Source organism: Myotis lucifugus, unplaced genomic scaffold (genome assembly GCF_000147115.1).
Source record: "Myotis lucifugus unplaced genomic scaffold, Myoluc2.0 scaffold_1006, whole genome shotgun sequence".
Taxonomy (NCBI): domain Eukaryota; kingdom Metazoa; phylum Chordata; class Mammalia; order Chiroptera; family Vespertilionidae; genus Myotis; species Myotis lucifugus.
The window spans coordinates 6,951-31,411 of NW_005872054.1; the positions used below are offsets into that span (position 1 = coordinate 6,951).

General features: G+C 48.5%; 1 protein-coding gene across 4 annotated transcripts in view; it reads left to right on the forward strand.

The window, feature by feature from the left end:
• Positions 1-3,806: 3,806 nt before the first annotated feature.
• The window catches only part of UBE3A (ubiquitin protein ligase E3A), a 29,222-nt gene continuing 8,567 nt past the window's right edge, over positions 3,807-24,461 (forward strand). For 3 of the 4 annotated variants that reach the window (XR_002827267.1, XM_006107078.3, XM_023747828.1), the window contains exons 1-6: positions 3,807-3,959; positions 6,023-6,141; positions 9,064-9,108; positions 15,544-15,848; positions 17,316-18,580; positions 23,542-23,686. Coding sequence is in view for 3 of the 4 variants with exons in the window: in XM_006107078.3 (XP_006107140.1) it covers positions 6,122-6,141; positions 9,064-9,108; positions 15,544-15,848; positions 17,316-18,580; positions 23,542-23,686 (1,780 nt within the window). In the remaining variant the exon portion in view is untranslated. Of the gene's footprint in view, positions 3,960-6,022; positions 6,142-7,574; positions 7,770-9,063; positions 9,109-15,543; positions 15,849-17,315; positions 18,581-23,541; positions 23,687-24,461 lie in introns of all 4 variants that reach the window. The other variant, XM_014449055.2, reaches the window with a different exon arrangement.

A 24,461-nucleotide genomic window follows, 5' to 3' on the forward strand; every position in this document is an offset into this window, starting at 1 on the left:
CTCCCTTCTGTGGTTATTCAGTCACTTACTTTCTGAAATGGTCACAGAACACAGGTGGAGGGGAGGGAGGGCCACGGGTCACTCGAGAGTCCAGTTCTCTTCCGGTGCCCAGTGCGTGTGACGCGCAGCCTGCAGTTCCCAGCACAGCCTGGGTGTGAGTGTTGGCTCGGTGAGTCCCATTAGTCCCGGAACCGGGACTGCTGGCACTGATTTCCAGAGAGCCTCTTGTGTTTTGTGGTTGGTTGCCCCCTCCACCTGCAGATACTGGTGTAGAATTATTTCTGAGAGTGAGGAAATATAGAAAATAAATGGGTATTTTTCAGTATAAAAAGAAGGAACAATTTCCTCTTTTTCTTTACCCAAATTCTAAGATAACAGTTGTTAAAATTAAGTCTAGAAAAACATAAAGTTGGCAGCTGTGTAAGGACAGATCCTGGAGTTACTTTCCTTTTTATTGGGGCGGGGGGGGTTATAGTTTCCAACTTCATCGAGATACAATTCACATACCATGACGTTCACCCGTTTAAAGTACCGTTTATGGGTTTTGGTAGGTTCACTTCTACAGCCGTCACTGCCGTCTAATTTTAGGGTATTTTCATCATCCCAACAAGAAACCCTGTGGAACCCTGTAGTCGTCCCCATTTTCCCGTCTTCAGCGCCTGCAGTGCTAATCTGCTTTCTTTCTCTATGGATATGCCTGTTCTAGACGTTTTGTATAAATGGAGCCATAAAAGTTGTGTTCTTTTGTGTATGGTTCTTTTTAATTAGCTTAGTATTTTCTTCCAGGTTCACCCATGTTCTAGTAGCTAACATCACTTCATTCCTTTTCGTGGCTGAATAATGTTACCTTGTATGAGTATACACAACTGTTCGGTTATTAGTTTTGTTGTTATCATTCCAAAGTGGCTGCACTATTTTACAGTTGTGTCAGCAATGTATAAGGGTTCTTTCTGACTTCTCTACTTCCCTGCCAAAACTTATTATCTGTCCCTTTTATTTCTAAGATATGTTTTTACTGAATTTGTTGGTTAATAAAATTATATAGGTTTCAAGTGTACAATTCTGTAGTACGTCATCTGTATGTTGTATTGTGTGTTCACCATCCGAAGCCAACTCTCCTTCCACCACCATTGACCTTCCCTTTACCGTCCTCTACCTGCCCTGACCCCGGCCCTTTCATTTTACCCATTTGTGTGGGTGTGAAAGGGTCTCTGTAGCTTTCTGTGCATTTGCTTAATGGCTGATGGCGATGTCATCTCATGTGCTGATTGGCCACCTTTGCAGAAAATCGATTCAAAATCTTTTGCTATTGTTAAATTGGGGTGTGTTTTTTTTTTCTTCAAATCTTGGGTTTTAAGTGTTGTTTACTACTATATGTTATAGATAACATATTGTTAAATAATATGATTTCCAAATACCCCCTCCCATTCTATAGGTTGTCTTTTCACTTGCTTGAATTGTGTGCTTTGAAGTGCACAAGTTTTCAATTTTGTGCTGTGCTGTGAGGTAGGGCGCCAGCTTTGTTCCCTTACTTAGGGAGGCCACTTGTTCAGCACCAGGGGCTGGAAGGCTGGGCTTCCCCATGGCGTTGTCCTGGCGCCCTTGTTCAAAATCATTTGACTGTAAGTGTCAGAACGTATGTCTGTTCTTCAGCCACCAGCAGAACTGTCTCGAATACTATGTATTTGTAGTAAGTTTTGAAATTGGTAAAAGTGAATATTCTAACTTTGTTCTTATTTTTCAAGACTATTTTAGCTCTCTAGGTTTTTTAAATTTCTGGGTGAATTTTAAGGTTAGTTTGTTGTTCTGCAAAAAGGGCAGCTGGGATTTTGATTGGGTGTCATGTTGAATTGGTAGATTTAAGGAGTATTGCTACCTTAACTTTATGTCTTGATCCATGAACATGGGATGTCTTTCCATTTATTTTTTAAAATTTTTGTTTTTTAATGTACATTTCTCAACACTTTTGTTCAATAGAAATATAAATATGTTTATAAGTATTTTATTTTTAGGGTTATTGCTAATGGAACTGTTTACTTAATGTCATTTTCAGATTGTTCTTTGCTTGTGGATAAGTTTCTGTACTGATCTTGTATCAGGTTACAGACTCTTCCTTGTTCTGTGGCTGCGAGTGCGTCTGCCTCCTGCTGTCGCAGATGCATATTGCGCACCTGCTGTGTCACGGGTGGTTTTCTAGATGCCAGTGCACAGAACCCACCCAGACTCCTGTTTTCATGGACTTGTACTTGGTAGGGAAAGAGAGACTATATTATAAACAAGTTGTGTGAAATACATTGTATATTGCATAGTGTTTTTAAGGAGAAAAATCAGGAAATGGGATATAAAGTGTTTATGGATGGAGGGGATGTGTGCAAATGTTAGGGTGGCCAGAGAAAAGCTCACTGAGGTGGTAACTAGAGTGAAGCACTGACGGGGACGGGGGAGCCAGGCGGGGGTGGCGGAGGGGCGGGGGGGAGCCTTTCAGGCTGAGGTTAAGGAATTCGGAGACCCTGGGGCCGGGAGTGTCTGGTGCCTGCGGAACAGAGAGGTGGCTAGTGTGGCTTCAGGAAAGGAAAGGGCAGGAATGTAGGGTTCAGATCATTTGCTCATAATGATCTGCCCTGCATCCTGGTCAGCATTGGGGCTGTCGGGCGTTATGAAGTAGCCTGGTGGTCGGTGTATATCTTAGTTTGAGGGGTATTTTCACTTGACAGATAATTCTAGGTTTACTTGTTTTTCTTTGAGGAAAAGTTATTCTTTTTTTTCTTTTCCTTTAGTAAAAGCCTTCTTTCCCCTCTGGCCCTTTAAAAAAGATTTTCTTTTTATCACTGGTTTTGTGATGATCCTGATGAGGATTTGTTGAGTTCTTTCCTGTCCACCATTATTTCTTCACCTCCCTCCCTCCTGTGCTGGCTCTCATGGAGCTGCAGTTCCATGTCTGTTGGGCCATTTGGTGCTGTCCTCGGGCCATTGGCAGGTTATGTTGATCTTTTTCTCTCTGTGCTGCATTTTGCTTTGTCTTCTCCTTCACTGTTCTTTTTTCCCTGTAGTGTCAATACTTTCAGATAGTTCAGTTTGTATTTCTTTTGATTGGTTTTTCCATTTGATTTGTCCTAAGGTTTTCTTTCTTCATTCAGTGATGTTCCTTTGATCCTTGAGCATATTGATAGTAGTTGTTTGAAAGTCCTTGTCTACTGGTTCCATCTTTCATTTCAGGATTTTTTACTGCTTGTTTTTTCTGATGGTTATGGGCCTAAATTTCTTATTTGCATATTTAGTAATTTCTCCCTGGATGATGCACACTGTAATAGTCTGTTGTCTAGTGAGTGGATTTTGTTTTGTTAGTGTCTATCTGTCTCTTTTACATGCCAGCTCAGTACCTGCTGGTCAGCTTGATCCTTGCAAGGCTGTATGAGGGTGTGTCTGCAGAAGGCTTTAGTGTGAGGTCCCTAACTACCACGGAGGCGAAGGCGAAGGCGGGCCCTTCTTAGCGCTCTACCGAATGCCCCAGGGTTGGCCTATCTTCACTGTGGTGGGAGGGACCTGGGCTCTCCCAGTCCCGGAGAGCACGTGCTAGAAAGAAACCCTGTGGGTCTCTCCGGGCACTGGAGGCCTGTCGTCGGCCCTGGTGGAGGAGGTCGGAGGAGAGAGGACCAGCTCTGAGCTCTGGGTGCAAACAGGAGCCGTGGGTCTGCCAGCTGAGAGCCGCAGGCCTCACTGCCTTCCTGCCCTCCCACAGCAGCCCGGGCCCTGTTGCTGGATGTGTGTGTGTGGATGCTCGTCAACACAATGAAGGATGAATTTGCTTTTGTAGTGAATGGTAGAAAAAATGTTCTTTGAAAGTTTATCCAGTTGTCTATGTAAAAAAAACTGAGTGAGGTGTTTTATATTTTAGGTTAAAACGCTGTAAGATCCTGATTTTAGAATCCACCAGCCCCTCAGAAGTTTGGCGAAATATGGTATGTTTCTATTTTATTTTTTTGGAATTCAAAATTGCACATGTATCTTAATGTTGTGGTTAGAGTAATGACAAATGTGTTCAGCAGATCTGGGTGCCTGTCAGTTTTAGAGCATCGTGCTTGGCGCTAAGCCACAGGGCCACCAGGTGGACCATACGAGGGGCCCAAATAGGTTCTGAAAGAATTTAGAAGGGCCGTGTGCTGTGAGGAGTAAAGCAATGTGCCCAAGAAGAGGGAGAAGCCAGCTTTGGCTGTTAGGCTGTGAGTTAAAAATATCTTCCATTTGTTCCAGGGGTCCTCAAACTACGGCCCGCGGGCCACATGCAAATACAAATACTGTATTTGTTCCCGTTTTGTTTTTTTACTTCAAAATAATATACGTGCAGTGTGCATAGGAATTTGTTCATAGTTTTTTTTTCAAACTATAGTCCGGCCCTCCACCGGTCTGAGGGACAGTGAACTGGCCCCCTGTTTAAAAAGTTTGGGGACCCCTGGTTGAGACCTTACTGTGTGCCGGGCACGGTTCTCAACGTCCTTATGTGAGTTCGTTCATCCGCATGAAGTCTCTGACAGGGGGACTGGCTCTCTCAGTTCTGCTGACGAGGAAACAGGCTCAGAGAGATTAAGTCACTTGCCCAAGACTTCCAGCCAGCAGGTGAGAAAGGGAGGGGCGTGCAGGCTGGCCCTGCAGCCCGTGTCTGTCCAGCACTGGCCCTCGCGAGGAGGGGCTGGATGGGAGGACTCGGCCATGTCATCTCCAAACACCATGAACTGGTGCGCCTCCATTAATGACCTAAAGGCCGTTGTGGCTTTCTCACTGTTACGTTGACAGGTGGGAAAGTTAGAATTGCTTGAACCTCCTAAATCCAAATGGACTCTCCGCCTATGAGAGCCCAAGAGGGAACATTGTTCATTCCAGGGGTCCCCCTTGCCTCTTCCCCAGAGGCCCCAGGAATGTCCAGGTTCTCAGGAGGAGACAGGAAAACCTGGGAAAGGGCGTGATTTCCAGGGTCATCGTCCTCTCCTGAGGCCAGCCCTCGCCCTCCTCTGAACATGAAGCCATGTTTACAGGCCGCAGAGGTGTGGGCTCTGCGTTCCCTGGGCTCTTGGGCACCTGGCCTTTTTTCCGAGTGGGGTCTGGGACCCACCTCCGGCCTTCACTTTAAGGTGTGAACTGCCAAGGTCCTTTTTCCTCCCTCCCAGTCCCATCTTCCCTGAGTTGGCTTCTCAGGTTTAGGAAGTCGTCAAGGGAAGAACTGGTTGCACGAAATGAGCCCGTGGTCCTGACCTCAGCCGAACGCCTGCGACCACAGCAGGAGGCGCTGTCCGAGGCCACGGAAGGGCTGCAGGGACTCCAGGCTGGGAGGGCGGCTTTCATGCTGCCGCTCCTTCCCGACCTCGAGGAGCAGGGGACTCATCGCAGGGAGAGAGCTGGGCACACGGCACGTTCGGTTACTCGAATGGGAGTCACCAGGCTTCCGTGACTGTGTGTGCGCACACGTAACTGTCCGTTAAGCCTCCTGACTGCTAGTCCCATTGAAACATTCCACAGTGTGGGTCCCACTCCGTGTTGTAATCTTGACTCGTTTACCTGTTTCAGTGGTGAAACTTGGTGCAGGAAAACGACACAAGCCAACACTTCTAACCCTGGTGGGACGCCAGCAGGTCTGGCTTTCGTCCCAGCTTCACCGCTAACCTGAAGTCTTGGGCAAGTCCGTTCCTCGCTCTGAGGCTGCTTGCTTATTAGCTTAAATTCTCACCATCGTGTTTGCCCTGGTCAGGTGAGAGCCTCAGCACGTTGTCTGAGACTCGAACAACATGCTGCTGACCGTGCTTGTAAACTGAGACTCCATAAAAGTGCAAGGGGTGGTGGCCACGTTTCCCCCGGGAAGAGGGCACTTAAGAAAAGTAAATTCTGGAAAATCGTCCTTAAACAATTTCTGTAATTACTCCTCTGATGAATGTTGCATTGACACCTAATTGGAAGCTTTGAAGATGATGTGAACAGTGAATCGGGTGTGTGTGTTAAAGTGTTCTAACTAAAGATTTGTTTAATTTATTAGAGTTATTAAATCTACGCTCAGACCAAGTTAGCAGCTAGACTGGTGTGACAACCTGTTTTTAATCAGTGACTCAAAGCTGTGATCCCCTGATGTCAACGAATGGCCACAGCTTGTAAAAGGTAATTTTGAACGTTACTTTACAGCCGTAGGGGCTGTCGTAGAGCGACGTGCGGGCTGGAAACACGAGGACAGTGTCTGGTTGGTGGGCATGTCCTGCTGAGAACAGCGGGCCACAAACTTGATTTGCTTCTCCACTTAATCTTCTTTCTAGAGTAGTTCCTGCTTTTTTCTCCCCCAGACTTGTCTGTATGAGTGAACAGGAAAATGCTTCTCAAAAATGTCAATAAACATTTTATTTGAACATTATAAAAACTATGGAAAAGTTATTAATATGCATTTTAAAGTGTGCCTTTTATGAGAATTTTAACTGAACATTTCTGGAAGTTTTAACAACTATAATGAAACGAGTATACTTTTCTCTCCTAGAGAGTTTCAGTGGAGGTAGCAGCGTGTCTTGCAGGCTGGAGAAGCTGCACGCAGTAGGGTTGCAAGTGAGCCTCCATGGGGGTTTTCTGTGTTCAGATTAGTGGGTGGGTGGGGATCACATTTTCTGCCAAATCAAGACCTACAATTGAGACTCTTCCAAGGTTTATTTTCTTATTTTCTAATGTTCCCTGCTTATTGTTTCAGTTTTAAAGTTTTGTTTCTGATGTTATTCTAACAAACTGCAAGTTAACCTGAGTCAGTAGTTTTTGTTTTTCCTTTGATTATCTCTCCTGACTGTGGTGAAATCGCAAGCATGTGTTGGATCCTGACTTTCAAAAACATGGCAATAAAGAATAAAGTCGTGAGATGTTAGGTTCTTCATAGTTTTGAGAGTTTGGAATCCTTACTTTGGGATATTTTTTATAAATTATTTAAAACACTGTAGAAATGTGCTATAAACAGAGTGACTAGAAATTTCATCAGATATGTTCTGTTATTCTCTGCTAGAAAGTATTTTTTGCTATTTCTGTGTATATTCACTTTTCTCTTGATTAAAGAACAATTTCCATATTGAGTGAAAACAACTTGTGTTAACCATGTATAAGAGACCTAGAATAGATCTGCTTAGGGTAATAGTCTTTCAATCTTTTTTAATATTTTATTTTTCTTTAGACTGATTGGTTTAAATTTCTTGGTTTGACTAGAATGGCTTTGAGTAGCTTGCTTTAACCTGTTAATATTACATGATAATGTAGTGTATTTGCAGTAGTTGGGAGATGTTTCGATGCTATAATATTTATAGTCTCGTGTTTAGGGATCAGAAAATGGAATGTGGTTACATGTGACGATGTCTCTAACCTCTGTCCCTTGCAGACTCTCCACCTGGCGGCAGTCACACTGTGCTTCTAGGACTCGGACTTGCCTTCTCGCTTGTGTCTTACCCTTTTGCTGTCGTGTTTTAATTTTCCTGTCACTGTCCTCATTTCCCCCCTCCTCTTGCCCTGTTCCTTTGAAAGTGTTGCCACCTACATGTTTGAAAGCTTCTAACCTGCCTCTCTTCCCTTAGTGCCAGCAGGTTTGTTTTTGTTTTGCAAGCCTGCTCTGCCTCCTCACAGTATGACACCTGGTGCTGGAGGGTCGCACTTTCACACATGAGTCAGCTGGCACATGGGGTCACCATCAGTTTTTAGCTCTTCTGTCTGAGAGACACCAGTTTGGAAGCAATCTTGGGGTACTTGCCCACAAGGCTGGTGGAGACCAGGTGTGTCACCAGGGGGTTTGCTTGCTCCCCGGGGGAGAGGGTGGAGTGAGATTTTTGCATTTGTGTCGCTGCCACGTCACTGCCACCTCCAGCATGTCCCGATTTTTAGTTCTGATATAGTTTTGTACGAGATTGAAAATGTAAAATACACTGCAGAGAACATCTAAAGCAAACACTTGAGCTGCTGGAGTCCCTTTTCCCCCCAATTTTTCCCCAGACTCTGACCCATAGAGGGGTAATTTTGAAAGTCTGATAAAGAAATGAGTTTCTTAAAGATAAGAAATGTGCACAACACGTATTCTTTTGTCGATGGCTCTGATTTTAAGATTCCTTTGCTGAAGTTGTTCAGAATTTCTGATAAATTCAGAAATCAAGTTCTTGTAATGTCATTGCGAACATTTAGCTTTTGAACTCTAAAATAGGTTTTATTTATTTTGAGAATTTGAAAGTGTTAGAAATCAGTGTTCTGTTGATCCACCTCAGTATACACTGACGAATGCTGTTTATAACTGAGCAGGGTGGCAGGGGTTGATTTAACAGCGCGGTAGCGACGGGCAAAGTTGGGTCAATGCCCCACGCTTAGTGTCTTAGAGTTTTGAATTTCTACATGAGACAGCAGCAGTTATTAAAAATAATAGAAAATAACTGCAGCTGTTCATAGCGGATGTTAATTGACGGGGAGTTACCACAGCAGAGCCCTAATGCCCGGAGGGCGCCCATCCTGCCAGGGCTTTCCAGGGAAAGCTAGTGAACCCGGCCCAACTGTCTCGCAGTTCACTCAGGCTGTCCGGTTAAATGTGACTGGTCTAGAGCAGAGGTAGCAGACCAGAGAATGACGGTGTTAGGCGTGTGGGGCCCTCTGTGTCTGCCAGTCCCACAGCCCGGCAGCAGTACAGCGGGGGGCCCCTGAGCTCACGGCTGGGGCTGTGAACACCTTTGATGCTGTGGGAACCATTTTGGGGTAGAAAGTTTCATAGTGTATGTTTCCACTAAAAGCATTTGACTTTGTAAATAATTAGTGACATCATACTGGTTTATATGTTGGTATCTAAATGTAGTGTTTTCACAGTTTCCTTTCCTTAATAAAAAAATTCAGAGTTTTTATTAGTCAGGCCTAAACAAATGTGTTGTATGGCAATCTGACCTGACCACTTTTTTCTCATGTTGAAATCTTGAATTACTTTTAAAACTGTTAACGATAAAGTGTTGTTTTCAAATTTGTCTCCCCAAATAACACCTGCCCCTTTCTGGAGCCTGGAGCGTCTTGCTGAGCTTTCCCCCCTTGTGTTCACAGATCGCCAGGAGAACCGCAGTCTGACGACACTGAAGCCAGCCGAATGTAAGTGGGCGGCGGCCGCGCCTCTCGAGCTCGGGGTCCTGTCAGGGGCCTCATGTTCGAAAAGAACCTTCTGTTCAGAGAGCAATGCTTTAAAAGATAAATCGGGAGATAGAAGTATATCCACTATTTTTCCTACTAAATAGGTAACTCTAAACCTTGGTGCTCTGTCGCTAGATTTCTACTTCTCAGTGGACAGCTGCACACTCCTGGATTCTTAGGTCTTTCTGCTCCCCTCGCAGCTGTGGGGAAATGAGAGCGATGTGGAGAGAGCTCAGTGTGGCCGCCACGGACCGAGTGCCCTCTGTGGGCCAGGCCTGCAGAGATGCACAAGGACCTGTTCCCAGCCTACAGAAACGTAGTCCTCTCCGTGGGAAAGACGGAGCAAATGGTTTCCGTCACTGTGGGGGGAGGAGGCCGGGGGTGACGGGGACCATCAGGAGGACCAGGGCACTCAGGTAGGCAGGACACCCCGACCCACAGGGCAGGGAAGCTGGGGAGGCCAGCGCGGCCGAGGTAGATCTGGAAGTGTGACTGGGAGGTAGGTGGCCGGAAGCGAGGGCAGGCCGTGCTGGGCAGACGCACGAGCAGTCGTGAAGCAGCACCTGAGCGGGGAGGGCGGGCAGCGGAGGAGTCCGGGTCACAGGCTGGCTGGGTGCCGGGACCTGCGGGAGGTGAGGCTTGAGAGAGAGGATAGGGCCTGCATGCTCTGGGCAGCGCCGTGGCCTGTCGGACAGTGTTTGGGACGGAGGAAGGAAGGGCAGTGACGTTGCTCGACACGTTTTTAATAACTTGGGCAGCAGGGAAACGGGACAAGAGAAGTGTGTGGTGTGGGGTGAGCTCAGTACTTCAGTCAGGGGCGCCTTCTCTAGGCCGTGGTAGGATGGGAACTCAGGTAAGGTGGTCTGGGTGCAAGGGACGTACTGGGAAGGTGAAATCGGCAGGGCTTCGGTGACTGGGCTTCGGTGACTGGTTGTGGTACAGGAGAGGCTGAAAATATGGAAGCAAGTTTTTTTTTATTTTATATATTTTATTGAATTTTTAAAGAGAAGAAGGGAGAGGGATAGAGAGTTAGAAACATCGATGAGAGAGTAACATCGATCAGCTGCCTCCTGCACACTCCCCACTGGGTATGTGCCCGCAACTAAGGTACATGCCCTTGACCGGAATCGAACCTGGGACCCTTGAGTCCGCAGGCCGGCATTCTATCCACTGAGCCAAACCGGTTAGGGCGGAAGCAAGTTTTTTGAGGCATAAGGGTTGGAAAGAAGGAGGTAGGTGTAGGGATTGCTCTTGAGTAAGAACTAAACCCCCGTCTTCTGAAAGGAGAAGAAGGGGGCAGAGAGGGGGGTGTGATGTTCCACGTGCTTGTAGGCGAGAGGGGGGAGTCGGCCAGTCCTGCCCAAACGAGGTTGGTTTTCTCGGGGAGAGGAGGTCTGCTGCACGGCTTCTGTCTGCTCGGAGGCCGCGGGAGGCGCGGTAGGAGGAGGGCTCGGTTGTTGAACACGCTCAGGACCTGCGGGTACCATGCTTACTATTTTTAAGTTTACAAAATCAGCTTAGAAATTAGCCTGCTCACATGACTCACCTCGAATGCCTTGGCAGGGCCAGACCGAATGACTCCTGGGCCTTGGACGGCCCATGGCCAGACGCTCCCAGCCCTGAGCAACAGCTTCGGAAGGGTCCTTGATTTCTCTGTCTCACTCAGATTATCAGCCGATCTGGTGGACTCCACCCTCAAAATATCGATCTTTAACCGCCTTTTTGATACCGTTTCACCTCTGTGACTGATGAAGGCTGTCATCTTGGGCCAAAAGAATGGAGTTGTCCCCAGGAGTCTGGCCGCTCCCTTGTCCCTTACGGTGAATTGTGTCGCGGGAAGTCAGGTTCCTGACGCTCTGGACCTTTCAGGGACGTCCCACCCCCCAAGTCCACGCTGACCTCGGCGAGGCCCTGCACGAGCGCCCGCCGACTCGGCCTCCCTGCTCTCCGGCTCGTCTCTGTCTGCATCTGCCCGGCCTCGCGCCCTGATGTCTTGGTGCCCTTCCCTCCCTCCCTCGCTCGCCTCCGAGGTCTCTGCCGAGTCCCTGACGCAGGTCCATGGCAGAAGGGCCAGCTCTCCCCCGCCCCCCCCCCCCCCCTCCTGGGTCTGTCCTGCGGGGTTGACTGTCATTGGGCGGCTTCAGATGGTTCTTGGTCGTCTGTCTGCTCACTGAACACGAGCACGGAGGCCTGGTGAGAGTGCCTGGCACACACTGGTAAATACCTGTTATGAGGGAATGAACCACTGAACGTAGGCAAAGTGCCCATTTCTGCCCTTTTCACGTCCTTTCAGACGTGGGAGTTGTCTGCAATCCGTGTGTTTGTGAGTGCGTGTGTGTGCACAGCCAGGGCACGCCGACAGTAACACCCACGTCTTCACGAGCACTTACACACGACACGTGTTTTGTGAGGGAGGTGGATGGATCTATATGCATATGTATATATATTAACTATAATTTTAATGTAAAATGTGACACCTTAAAATGTTTTTAAAGGTGAATGATTTTATGTACATATTTAGTTCTATAATTTTATTTTGTATTTACTGTATAACAAGCACTGTGGGTTATAAAGCTCAATAAATCACCCATTAGGGTTTATTCTGTTAAACATATTTCAAACAGTAAAATTATTGATTTATATTTAAAAAGTTTAAGTGGAGACTGTATGTGACATTATAGTTACAGTCTTGTTGGCTGGACTAGCGTCCCTCAGCTCGGTTGCGGCGGGCCCAGCCTTACAGCGGACTGTCGCGGTGTCTCAGGGATTCTTTCTGTGAGGCCTGGCACTGTGTCGGGTGCCATTGCTCACGCGTCCAGAATCTCTCCTTACATATGGGTGGTGGTGGTGTGTTTGCACAGGCAGCATCCTAGAGGGAGCAGAGGCACCCGCTTTGAGAAGCCAGTGAGCAGTGCTGTGTCCACTTTACAGACTGGCCACAGCCTGTCTCGGCCTCGTCTCCGGCGTCTCGATTCCTCACAGCTTCACCCGACTTCATCTCCACTTAAAGTCACTACTCACATCGTCACACACTCTTTGAACTTTGCCATTTTATCTTCTTTTATTCTCTGCTTTATCCACCATTAGTTGTATGTTGCATGTCAGTTACTGTTTCTTTCCTGTCGTTTTTAATTCTGATTTGCATCTTGTTTGCTCATTACTCCCTGACATGTCATCGCTTTCTGACAGCTGCTGCTTTTACGGCTCATCTTCTTCGCTCCTGTGCTCATCGCTTATTTCCCAGCCGCCTGTGACAGTCAGTTTAAGGTCTTTTCTGGCTGCCACCTCCCCGGCTGTCGGCAGCCACCTCTGTGGCTCTAGCCCCAGTGGCTGGCCATCGCCGGGGCCACTAGGCATCCTTCCCTCGTGCCTGCACCGTGACGGGCGAAGCAGAGTCATGGTCAGCGTGTCCTCTGGTATTTCCATTACGATTGTGATGGGGGTTTTGTTTTTTGTTTTTGTGGAGAACTGGGACTCATAGCTCTTCTTCCTCCTCTCCTCCTCCTCCTCCCTGTCCTTTTGTCTCTCATTATATCTGGGGGAAAGGCGTCCATGTTGCTGCACTGATTTGCTGGGGGAAGAGTGCGGAGCGTGTGGTTGGATGGCAGTGTCGCTGGAGGGCAGCGAGCAGGCGCTAAATAAAGACCTGAGGCATGTTTCCGTGAAGCGCCAGGTGGGGGTTATTTTAGGCTCTGCAGCCGCGCGGTGTCTGCTGTGGCCGTGCGGACACAGCCGTGGGCAGTCGGGACACGCGTGAGCTTGGACACGGAAACGTGGGTTTGACAGCATTTCCCTGGTCACAGAATGTCCCTTTTCCTGACTTTCCCCACCATTTAAGGTTGTAAGCACCATTCTTAGCTTGCAGGCTGTAAGGACAGGTGGCGGGGCTGGACGGCCCGAGCTGTGATTTGACGGTTCCTCCTGTGGAGGGTTCACCTGGTCCAGTTATTACCAGACTGAATTGTGAGGTGCCCATCCCACTCACAGGCCCTCTGTGCTCTGCGCTGATAGGGACACAGACTGCAGGTGAGCAGGTGTCCCCCAGCGAGGAAGGCAGGAGGACGCTTCCTGTGCCCGATCCCATGGGTGACCAGGCGGCTTGGCGGGGCTCCTTCCCGCCCCGTCCCATCCCGTCCGAGCGGGGCTGCAGATCCCAGTCCTTGGGCAGAAGCAGGTCAGACAGGGAGCCTGCTTCCCTTTCTGGTGTTAAAGCCCCTCGGGTATTAAAAAGCCCAGGTTTTGGAGTCGGGCCTGGGTTCCAATCTCTGATTGGACGTGAGGCTTGTAAGATGGCTGCTGTGCAGGTCTGCGGAACGAGGGTTAACGTGCCCGTTCACGCACTCAGGAGGGTGGCGATGACTCCTGCCTGGTGCTCACTGCAGGCCTGTCTGCCACACGCTCACTCGCTCCTCTCAGCCACGCAGTCCTCGGGGAGGACTCGGACACGGGGCCGGTGAGGGACCCGTCCCAGGGGCAGAGCCAGCAGGTCCCCGGGCAGCCGGCTCCGGGGTGAGCTCACTGCCCGGGCTGCTGCCTGCTCGTAGCGATGTGTGAGGAATCCTGTTCCTCGCCACATTTTTCTGTTCCGTTGTGATTTTTATTTATTCCGTGGTGTGAATGGTGAGCATGTCAGTGATCGTCTGTTGGCAGGCATGTTGGTTTTTTTCAGGTTTCAGACACTGCATTTCCCAAAAATTGTCCAATTGTTTCCCTCGAGTGGGATCTCTCACCCCCATGGCTCATGCTCTGGTCACTGATCCTAGTTTCCTCCAGAAAAGAGACACACTCCTGTCTCCCTTCTCGCAGAGAAGGCTCCTGCCCTTGGGAGAGGAACGCATCGCGGGGAAACTTGTCGTCTCTCTTCAGTCGTTTGCATGGGAATATATGTAGAATAATCATCTGTATTTTAAAAATGGGCTTGTGTACAGCTACATATAATAAAAATCCCTTCTGTCACGTCCCTGCAGTTTTTAAGTGGGGTGTGTGTGTGTGTGTGTGTGTGTGTTTCTCTGTTCGTGTGGTGAGTGGTGAATCTGTATGGGACATTTGAAGACTAGAAATGTCAGAATGAATAGGGTGTGTTCGCATTGTTACTTTTTTTTTTTTAATATATTTTATTGATTTTTTACTTTTGAGGGGAAATTGGACTTGTATTTTAAAAATGGGCTTGTGTACAGCTACATATAATAAAAATCCCTTCTGCACACCCCCCACTGGGGATGTGCCCGCAACCCAGGTACATGCCCTTGACCGGAATCGAACCCGGGACCTTTCAGTCCGCAGGCCGACGCTCTATCCACTGAGCCAAACCGGTTTCGGCGTGTATTGTTACTTTTTGTCACCTTGATAGTTTCAGACAAAGTCCTACTTTTGAGGGGAAATTGGACTTATAACGTGTCCCTCCCTTACCTACTGCTGCTCTGCCTTCCTGGGAGTGCTCAGTGTGTCAGGATTAACAGGATGCACCTCACAGTTAACAAGACCCAGACTCTAATGCCATTTGCCGTTAAGTCCTGCCTAACGGGGAGAGCATCGTGGGAACAGTGTGAGCATTAACTGAGGCAGCTTTTGGGCGGGGCTTTGACTTTCTGGGTCGTTCTTATTCCTGTGCATGTGAACGTGGGACCAGAAGGAACAGCTCTGAGGAGCTCCTCTGCTTCAGCTGTGGGGCTGGGTCTCGGCCGAGCCGGCCCTGGAGTGGGGCTGCCTCTGCAGTGTCACCGGGGACCCTCACCTACACGCCAAGTGAAGGGGAGTGGAAATACTTTCTGTTCCTGTGGCGTGAGGTTAATGAGGAAGTGGAACAGCATGTTTTAGGGTCAAGATGGTGTGATACAGCACAGTATTGGATATTTCATTTATAAATTCATTTTAAAATCCCCATAGGGAAGATAAGGGGGAAAACATGTTTTCTTCTAGATAGAAGTTCTGTTAACTATAAATATAAAGCAGGTATTTTACAAATGGTTGAAATAACATGGTGATTATATAAAGGAAAGTTGGATCGATACTTTAAATAGACTCTCATTTCTTAATGTTAATTTCTAAAGTGAGAAAATACTGAAACTCTTAGTCATAAACCTTGTGATTGTCACCAGTTGTGATAAACAGTGTAACTATGTTTACCATCAGACAAGCTCCCCCCTCTTTAGACCAAAGGAAAACATACTCTATTTAAACAGTATTTTGGTCGGCACTGGTAGCCTTGTGCTCATAGTCCCATAGGAAGCAGCTCCCGAGTATCTCACTCGTTGGGGAAGCCTTGTGCCCACAGGTCCCATTCCCCACGGCTCATCTGCGTGTGCGCGCTCACGACTGCCGAGCCTGCCTGACTGCTGGCCTCGGGGGGCTTTCTGGGCTGACTAATCGCCGTGCTTCTTGTTGGCTGTTTGGCAGGAAGCGAGCAGCTGCAAAGCACCTCATAGAACGCTACTACCACCAGCTAACCGAGGGCTGTGGGAATGAGGCCTGCACGAATGAGTGCTGCGCATCCTGCCCCTCCTTCCTGCGCATGGACAACAATGCGGCCGCGATCAAGGCCCTCGAGCTCTACAAGGTTAACGCGAAGCTCTGTGACCCTCATCCCTCCAAGAAAGGGGCGAGCTCCGCGTACCTGGAGAACGCGAAAGGCGCCGCCAACTCCTGCTCTGACGTGAAGATGAACAAGAAGGACGGGCTAGCAGCCAGAAATGACTTCAAAGGTAAGGCGCTCCATTTCCCGTGGAGAGTTTTTGACTGAAAACCAGCTTGGAGGTTTAAATAACGAGGAAGGGCTTTGTGTGTTGGTCTGTTGTGTGACTCCTCGGACATGACAGCAGAGTGGAAACGGTTTCTTTACGCTGGTGATGGAGCCAGTGACTTGGCTGGTGTGCTGCTCTCATGGTTTCTTAGGAGAAGCAGTTCTGTTCATGGAGGGATGGGAGCTTTTAAACCCTTTTCCACTAGGAAAAAGGTATTAAGTGGCAGCCGATCTCCTAAATGAGGCCAATATCGGGCGTGAGGGAGGGACCCCAGCAAGTGCGGGACGGAGGGGGGGTGGCCTCTACTTCCCAGGGCAGATGTAATCGTCACCTGAGAGATCATCCCGTCTCCCTTCTAGTACGTTCTTCCCACCTTCCGCTCACCTTCCCCAGGCATCTGGCACACCGCTGCCAAGAATCATCGCCTGCCCATGGAGGTCTTTTTTTTTTTTTTTTTAATATATTTTATTGATTTCAGAGAGAAAGGGAGAGGAAGATAAAAAACATCCATGAGGAGAGAGAAACATGGATCGGCTGCCTCCTGCCTGCCCCCTATGGGGATCGAGCCTGCAACCCAGGTGCCCTGACCAGGGATAAAAACCGTGGCCTCCTGGTTCATAGGTCAATTCTCAACTGCCGAGCCACGCTGGCCGGGCAGAGGTGATTCTGTTTTAAAAGAGGAAGCTTTTTGTTCAGGACGCAGGTGAGCTAGAGTTCACCACTTTATTCGGGCCTGACCGCTGGCCACAGATGGCCGTGTCTGTCAGCCTCATCTTGGAGGAAGGCGTGTTGATGGTTGTCAGTCACCCACAGAATGCCTGCCTGGGCAGCCAGACAGGGAGGCTCCAAAGGGGCTGCTGAAGGGACCTTCCTCACGCGGGCTTTCTGGGTCTTGTGGACGGGGAGTGACTAGGACAGTGACGGCGAGCCTTTTGAGCTCGGCGTGTCAGCATTTTGAAAAACCCTAACTTAACTCTGGTGCCGTGTCACATATAGAAATTTTTTTGATATTTGCAACCATAGTAAAACAAAGACTTATATTTTTGATATTTATTTTATATATTTAAATGCCATTTAACAAAGAAAAATCAACCAAAAAAATGAGTTTGCGTGTCACCTCTGACACGCGTGTCATAGGTTCGCCATCACTGGACTAGGTAGCAGTCTACTCGGGGCGAGGGCGCGAGGGTGAGTGAGCCTTGGGAGATGCACAGCGACTGGGGGGCTGTGGCGCTCAGGATGCCTTGCACGGAAGGACAGAAGAGATGGCGAGGTGTGGGTGTCAGCCCTTTATTAAAAACAGAATTGTCAGTCATAAACAGTGTTTATTGAATGCACGATATGTGATGATTTTACTTTTCACTAGAACTTATTAAAACACTAAACATCCATAAATAACTGTTCTCTCTTTTTTCCTCTAATTTCTAGATGTGACTTACCTGACAGAAGACATAGTCTATGAAATTCTTGAATTATGTAGAGAGAGAGAGGACTACTCCCCTCTGATCCGTGTGATCGGGAGGGTGTTCTCCAGCGCGGAGGCGCTGGTGCAGAGCTTCCGGAAGGTCAAGCAGCACACCAAGGAGGAACTCAAGTCTCTTCAGGCCAAGGACGAGGACAAAGATGAAGACGAGAAGGAGAAGGCCACGGGCTCTGCCGTCGTCGCCGCCGTGGCCGCCGCAATGGAGGAGGATTCCGAGGCCTCTTCCTCCAGAACGGGCGGCAGCTCCCAGAAGCCGGGCCCCGAGGACGTGTCCGTGGACATCGAGGCCATTCGGAGGGTCTACGGCAGGCTGCTCTCGAACGAAAAGGTAGAGACGGCCTTTCTCAACGCACTTGTGTACTTGTCACCCAACGTGGAGTGCGACCTCACCTACCACAACGTGTACTCCCGCGACGCCAACTACCTGAACCTGTTCATCATCGTGATGGAGAACAGGAACCTCCACAGCCCCGAGTACCTGGAGATGGCGCTGCCGCTGTTCTGCAAAGCCATGAGCAAGCTGCCCCTGGCGGCCCAGGGGAAGCTGGTGCGGCTGTGGTCTCAGTACAGCGCCGAGCAGATCCGGAGGATGATGGAGACCTTCCAGCAGCTCATCACCTACAAGGTCATCAGCAACGAGTTCAACAACCGCAACCTGGGGAGCGAGAGGAACCTCGTGAATGACGACGACGCCATTGTGGCTGCTTCCAAGTGCTTGAAGATGGTGTACTATGCAAACGTGGTGGGCGGGGAGGTGGACACCAACCACAACGAGGAGGACGACGACGAGCCCCTCCCGGAGTCCAGCGAGCTGACCCTCCAGGAGCTCCTGGGGGAGGAGAGGAGGAACAAGAAAGGCCCCCGGGTGGACCCCCTGGAGACCGAGCTCGGCGTGAAGACCCTGGACTGTCGGAAACCACTCATCCCTTTCGAGGAGTTCATCAACGAGCCGCTGAATGATGTTCTGGAGATGGACAAGGACTATACTTTCTTCAAAGTAGAGACGGAGAACAAGTTCTCCTTTATGACCTGTCCCTTTATATTGAATGCTGTCACCAAGAACTTGGGCTTGTACTATGACAACAGGATCCGCATGTACAGCGAGCGGAGAATCACTGTTCTGTACAGCCTAGTGCAGGGGCAGCAGCTGAACCCGTACCTGAGACTCAAAGTCAGGCGCGACCATATCATAGACGATGCGCTTGTCCGGGTAAGTGGGCTAGTGTTTAAAAAGTGGTCCCAGACCAGACACCTCATCACTAGGACACAGTTCAGTGGGTTCATTTCATAAGTGGCCTGAAAACAAACGAAATGGTATTATGTAACCAAGGAACACACCGACAGGTTTCTTCCTTTCTATGGACTTTATTGGGGTGACATCGGTTAATAAAATTACAGAGGCTTCAAAAAATGACATAGGCGTCAGGTACACAGTTCTAGAACACATCGCCTGGAGGTTGTATTGTGTGGTCACTACCCCAAGTCGTCTCCTTCAGGCATTTTTTAAAATGGTCAGTATAAGTGTTACACTTGTGTTCTGTCCCACTTACACGGTGTTCCACAAAGGACTGGTTGTCTTTTATAATGATCCCCCTCTTCTGAAACAAGAATAGGTCTTCTAAATCCTGATCGCTGACCCCAGAGAGAGAAGTGGATTTGGGGAAAGACGAGTTCGGGACCAAGGGCCGTGGAGGTCAGAACTGGCCAGTGGCCTGTGCTCTTTGAGATGCTCGCAGGGTGTACTGGTCTCCGTAGTCGTCACAGAAGCGGGCTTACAGCAACACGTAGAAGGGCATCCTCTCAGGAGAACTGTAAGGGACCCAGGGGTTTTCAGCATCTTGTTCCCTAAGGATATGCTGGCTTTCTTAATGCTCATTCTTCATCTGATGTCACAGTTGGACAGACAAGCCTATTGACCACTTTTGTATGGTCTGTGGATTGAGGAAGAAAAGAGGAAACAAGACACTGTGCAGTGAGCTCAGTACTGAGAGTTAAACAGTTAAGGCCATAGCATCCTCGACTTCAGTAGCTAAAAAGGCCTTGGTGTTCATCTACTTGTTGTTGACAAACGAGGCCCAGAAAACAGTCACCACATACGTGACCCTGTGAACATGTTTTCTGTTGGGTCTCACTTTTCAGTTATTAATTGTAAGACTGACAAGCTTGGAGGAAAAGGAATGGGCAGTAACTTCAATTAATCCTATATAATAAAAGGCTAATATGCCAACTGTCCGATTGGGGTTGGGGTGGGGGTGAGCTCTACCAGGGGTTGGGGCCGGCTGGCCAACCGCCCACAGCCCCTCCCCCCTGCCGGCCCAGCCCGATCAGCCCCAATCAGAGCAGGCTGGTCAGACCCCACCTGTGCACAAATTTGTGCACCGGGCCTCTAGTAATTACATATTTTTTTAAGAAGAATATGTCTTCACTGCTTTCATGTATCATGTAATTCAAATTAGACTAGCAAATTGTTTCCTGGCTGGAGTCCTTAGAGGAACTGTCTTTGATGTCAACAGAAGACTTTGTGTTTTTACAGCATTTTTTTGGACGTAAGATACCGTTGTTTGCAGGACACACTATTATTGCTACTAAACAAGAAAAAATGCTGCCCATTCGTTGTAAGATGCTGTCACTTGTATGTCCAAATTTCAGAGGGTTAAAGTGTGAAAACAGAAATCTAGTAAAATATAAGCTGTCTTTCCACAAATATATACCTCAGAGTCATTTTAAGAACCAGCCCCTCCCATGTGGGACGACTCTTTCCCCCTAGGACTCGCCATTGCACCCTCCTTTCAATTTCCTGCCAGTCTCCTTACTAAACTAACGTCACACAGACCTAGAGAGGAAGATCCAGGTCTGGATGAATTCATTGACATGAATTCATTTCAAGCTGTAAACAAATTGACCTTTTCAGAATGTTCATGGACATATCTTTCCAATTTTCGAATATCCTGCATTCCAGACAGCTTTTGATGTCTCTGTGAAAAGTGATACACCTTTACAATTTAATTCGTTAATTATTCTCATTGAATAACGGGTTGAAATTGGTTACTTTCAAGAAGAGTAAAAAATGTAATCTCTTACATAATAATGGTCTTTGTCTGAATGCTTGTTGCTAAATTTTACGGTATGTATTTGTTACCGCAATTAAAAGTGAATTTTTAAAGGTAGGCTACCCACGGGTATGTAAATGTACAGTATTTGACAGACCCACTTATTTCTATCTGGACTGATAATCTAAGACAGATAATATGGGAAGTTTTCACCAGCAGAATTCAGTTGCTGCCTGTTTTTCAAATAATTCTTTTTACATATTTACATTTGATGCTCCTGATTCTAAAAGTAACATATACTTATTGTAAAAAAAAAAATTTAAAATATCAGAAAGCGTAAAGAAGAAAATAAAAACCACTCCTGCAAGCACAGCAGCTGAGAGCTTGCTGTCTCACAAATAAGTGATGCTGGTCAAGCTGGCATAGGTGTTAGCGAGCACGGTGGTGCAGGACAGCACGCCTCCACGCTGGAGTCTCCAGAAGGTGACAATTCCCAGATCGATTTGGTCTTGTTCTCTCCGTACATAGAATCGCGGCAACAGTGTCACAGGACAGTGGGTGCCATTGCGTGTGGAATGCGTTCTGATTCCCCCCGTTGGGCGCAGACCTGAGTGGGTTCACGCCCCACTATCCAGTTGCAGTTGGCAGTTTTGAAAAACCTTGATCTAGGGCAGCGATGGCGAACCTTTTGAGCTCGGCGTGTCAGCATTTTGAAAAACCCTAACTTAACTCTGGTGCTGTGTCACATATAGAAATTTTTTGATATTTGCAGCCATGGTAAAACAAAGATTTATATTTTTGATATTTATTTTATAGATTTAAACTAGAGGCCCGGTGCACAAATAATTGTGCACTTGTGGGGGGGGGGTTCCTCAGCCCGGCCTGTGCCCTCTCTCAGTCTGGGACCCCTCGGGGGATGACCACCTGCTGGCTGAGGCCTGCTCCCCGGGGGATTGGGCCTAAGATGGCAATCAGACATCCCTCTGGCAGCCTGGCAGCCCTCGGGGGATGTCCACTTGCCAGCGGGGAGCAGACCTAAGCTGCAGTCGGACATCCTTAGTGCTGCTGAGGAGGCGGGAGAGGCTCCCACCACCACCGCTGTACTGGCAGCCGTCAGCCTGGCTTGTGGCTGAGCAGAGCTCCCCCTGTGGGAGCGCACTGACCACCAGGGGGCAGCTCCTGCATTGAGCGTCTGCCCCCTGGTGGTCAGTGTGTGTCGTAGTGACCAGTCATTCCCAGTCTTTCTGCTGTTAGGGTCAGTTTGCATATTACCCTTTTACTATATAGGATAGAGGCCTGGTGCACGGGTGGGGGCCAGCTGGTTTGCCCTGAATGGTGTCCCAGATCAGGGTGGGAGTCCCGCTTGGATGCCTGGACAGCCTGGGTGAGGGGCTGATGGCTGTTTTCAGGCTGCCCGCACCCCCTTCAGGGTGGGGGTCCCCACTGGGGTGCCTGGCCAGCCTGGATGAGGGGCTGATGGCTGTTTTCAGGTGGGCCAAGCCTGCAACTGAGGCTCCTAGTCTCTCCTTTTTTCTGTTTTTTTTTTTTCTTTTGGGATTTATTTACCTTCTGTAATTGAAACTTTGTTGCAGCTCCAGCTCTGAGGCCGGCTGGCTGAAAGCAGGTATCTGGGGTTTGTTTAGCTTCTATAATTGCAACATTGTTGCTTAGACTGGAGCTCAGAGCCGGGCGAGGCAGGCGGGGAACCTTGGCTTCCTCCATCACTGGAACAAGCAAGCCTCCTGCTCGCTTCAGCTGCATGGCTGCCGGCCGCCATCTTTGTTGGCAGTTAATTTGCATATCACCCTGATTAGCCAATGGGAAGCATAGCGGAGGTATGGTTAATTACCATGTTTGTCTATTATTAGATAGGATGCCATTTAACAAAAGAAAAATCAACCAAAAAAAATGAGTTCGCGTGTCACCTCTGACACGTGTGTCATAGGTTCGCCATCACTGATCTAGGGCAGCTGACCTGACTCATGAGTGTGTGTGTGTGTGTGTGTGTGTGTGTGTGTACAGGGCACACGGGAACGTCCAAACTAGTGCTGTTAACCTATAGTAGTCACCTTAGGACTTCAATAACCGTATTCCAGTGAGGGTTTGCCTTGCTCAAAGATATTTTAAATTCTAGTGGGCCCGGGGGGGCGGTGGGGGTAAGTCTGGGGAAAAAGGAGACATGTAAAACTTTAGACAATAAATAAAAAGAAATTCTAGTTGGAATAATGGCCAGTAACCTGAAAACCCTTAAATATTCTATCTTGGCATATTAAAAAATCTTTTTAACAGCCAGAAGGCATTTAAAGGGAGTAAAGTCAGGTGGATGATCAGTTAGGCATGCTGTTAGTAAGCTTCAGATACATAAAACCACAAATTGCAGTGCAAATATTTTACATTAGAATCTAGTGAGATTTTTTTTTTTTTTTTTAGAGCAGAGAGGAATCTAGTGTGACTTTGTGATTCATCTCGTAATGACTGTTTATTCAGTACATACAAAGAAATATTGGGAAAGGATTATCGTTGAAATGGTAGGTTTCGATAACGTTTGAGAAGTTAAGAGGAAAGGTATGAGCAAGCGCATGCCTCATCTCCTGAAAGTGGATGTGGACTGTTCTAACCCATGAAAGAGCGTAATGAGTACTGAGTGCCAGGTAGATCAGAGGCTTTCCTGTTCATTGCGTGTGTTTTTAATTGAAATTCATTTTACTTATGGCTTAATAGATATTAAGACCTAATTCTTGAGTTTGTATTATAACATGAAGAACTGTATAGTGAACGGTTTTGAGGTCAAACGTCTATATTCCACTGTTCCTGCTGAAATGATTTGGTTTGCGTCGTCCTGGGTTTTGTGGACTCCTCTGTCCTAACCCATAGCCCAGGTGTCTCCCACACAAGGACCAGGAAGTCTGCGTGTCTGCTGGGTGCTGCTTCCGTCCGTCAGTAGGACGTACCCTACCTCATCTCTGCAGGCTCTTTCTGCCTCATCTTCCACCTGAAGCACCCCCCCCTCCTCCCCCCCCCACCTGGACTTGCTCCCTCGCCCGCCCTGGTGTTTGCTTCTTGTGTGTGTGCGTTCCTGGGCCTGACGCCGCAGTCACCTCCCTTCCCTTTCACTCCCCAGCTAGAGATGATCGCCATGGAGAACCCTGCTGACTTGAAGAAGCAGTTGTATGTGGAGTTCGAAGGAGAACAAGGAGTTGACGAGGGAGGGGTTTCCAAAGAATTCTTCCAGCTGGTTGTGGAGGAGATCTTCAACCCCGACATCGGTAAGGCTCTCCCTGAGCGGACTTGGGTTCCTAGGAGTGTGTGTTCTCACTGGGAGGGCAGCAGCACATGGTTTGTGCGATTCCCTCGGCGCGCCAACCCCGACGGAGTCTGGGCTCCTGGGACTGACCTACCGCACTCGTTCATGCAAGTTCTTCCTCAGATATCACTCGGCCAGATATTTTCATGCAGGGGATCACCTCGTGGGTAAATAAACGGAAAACTTCAGATGGCCCATTGGGAGGCCGCCTTTGCTCTTCTTAGTCTGAAACATCAAATTCACAGCGTTTCTGAGACAGTTTCACAGAACAGTGGTCTGAGCGTGAGAACGGCAGTGAGTGCGTCGTGCCGGGTGTGGGAGCCCTGGCTGGTCCCCCGGAAGCCGGGTCTGTGCCGGCCGTTCCCCACTTTCTGAGCCCGAGGCCGTTTCCTGTCCTACGTCTGATGGTCACTGCCGCCCAGAGCGTTTCCGTGGAGCGGCGGTGGGAACGGGTGATCTGCTTGTGGAAGAAGTGGGATTCCTCTGAGTCACAGGGAGTGACCAGTTCTGAGCTGGTTCCGAGTCTACACTGGAACCACGTGCTCACTTTCATTTAATTAATTTATTAAATATGTTTTTATTGATTTCAGAGAGGAAGGGAGGGGGAGATAGAGATAGAAACATCAATGATGAGAGAGAATCATTGATCAGCTGCCTCCTGCACGCCCCCTACTGGTGAACCAGTTCACAACCCAGGCATGTGCCCTGACTGGAATCGAACCCGGGACCCTGCAGTG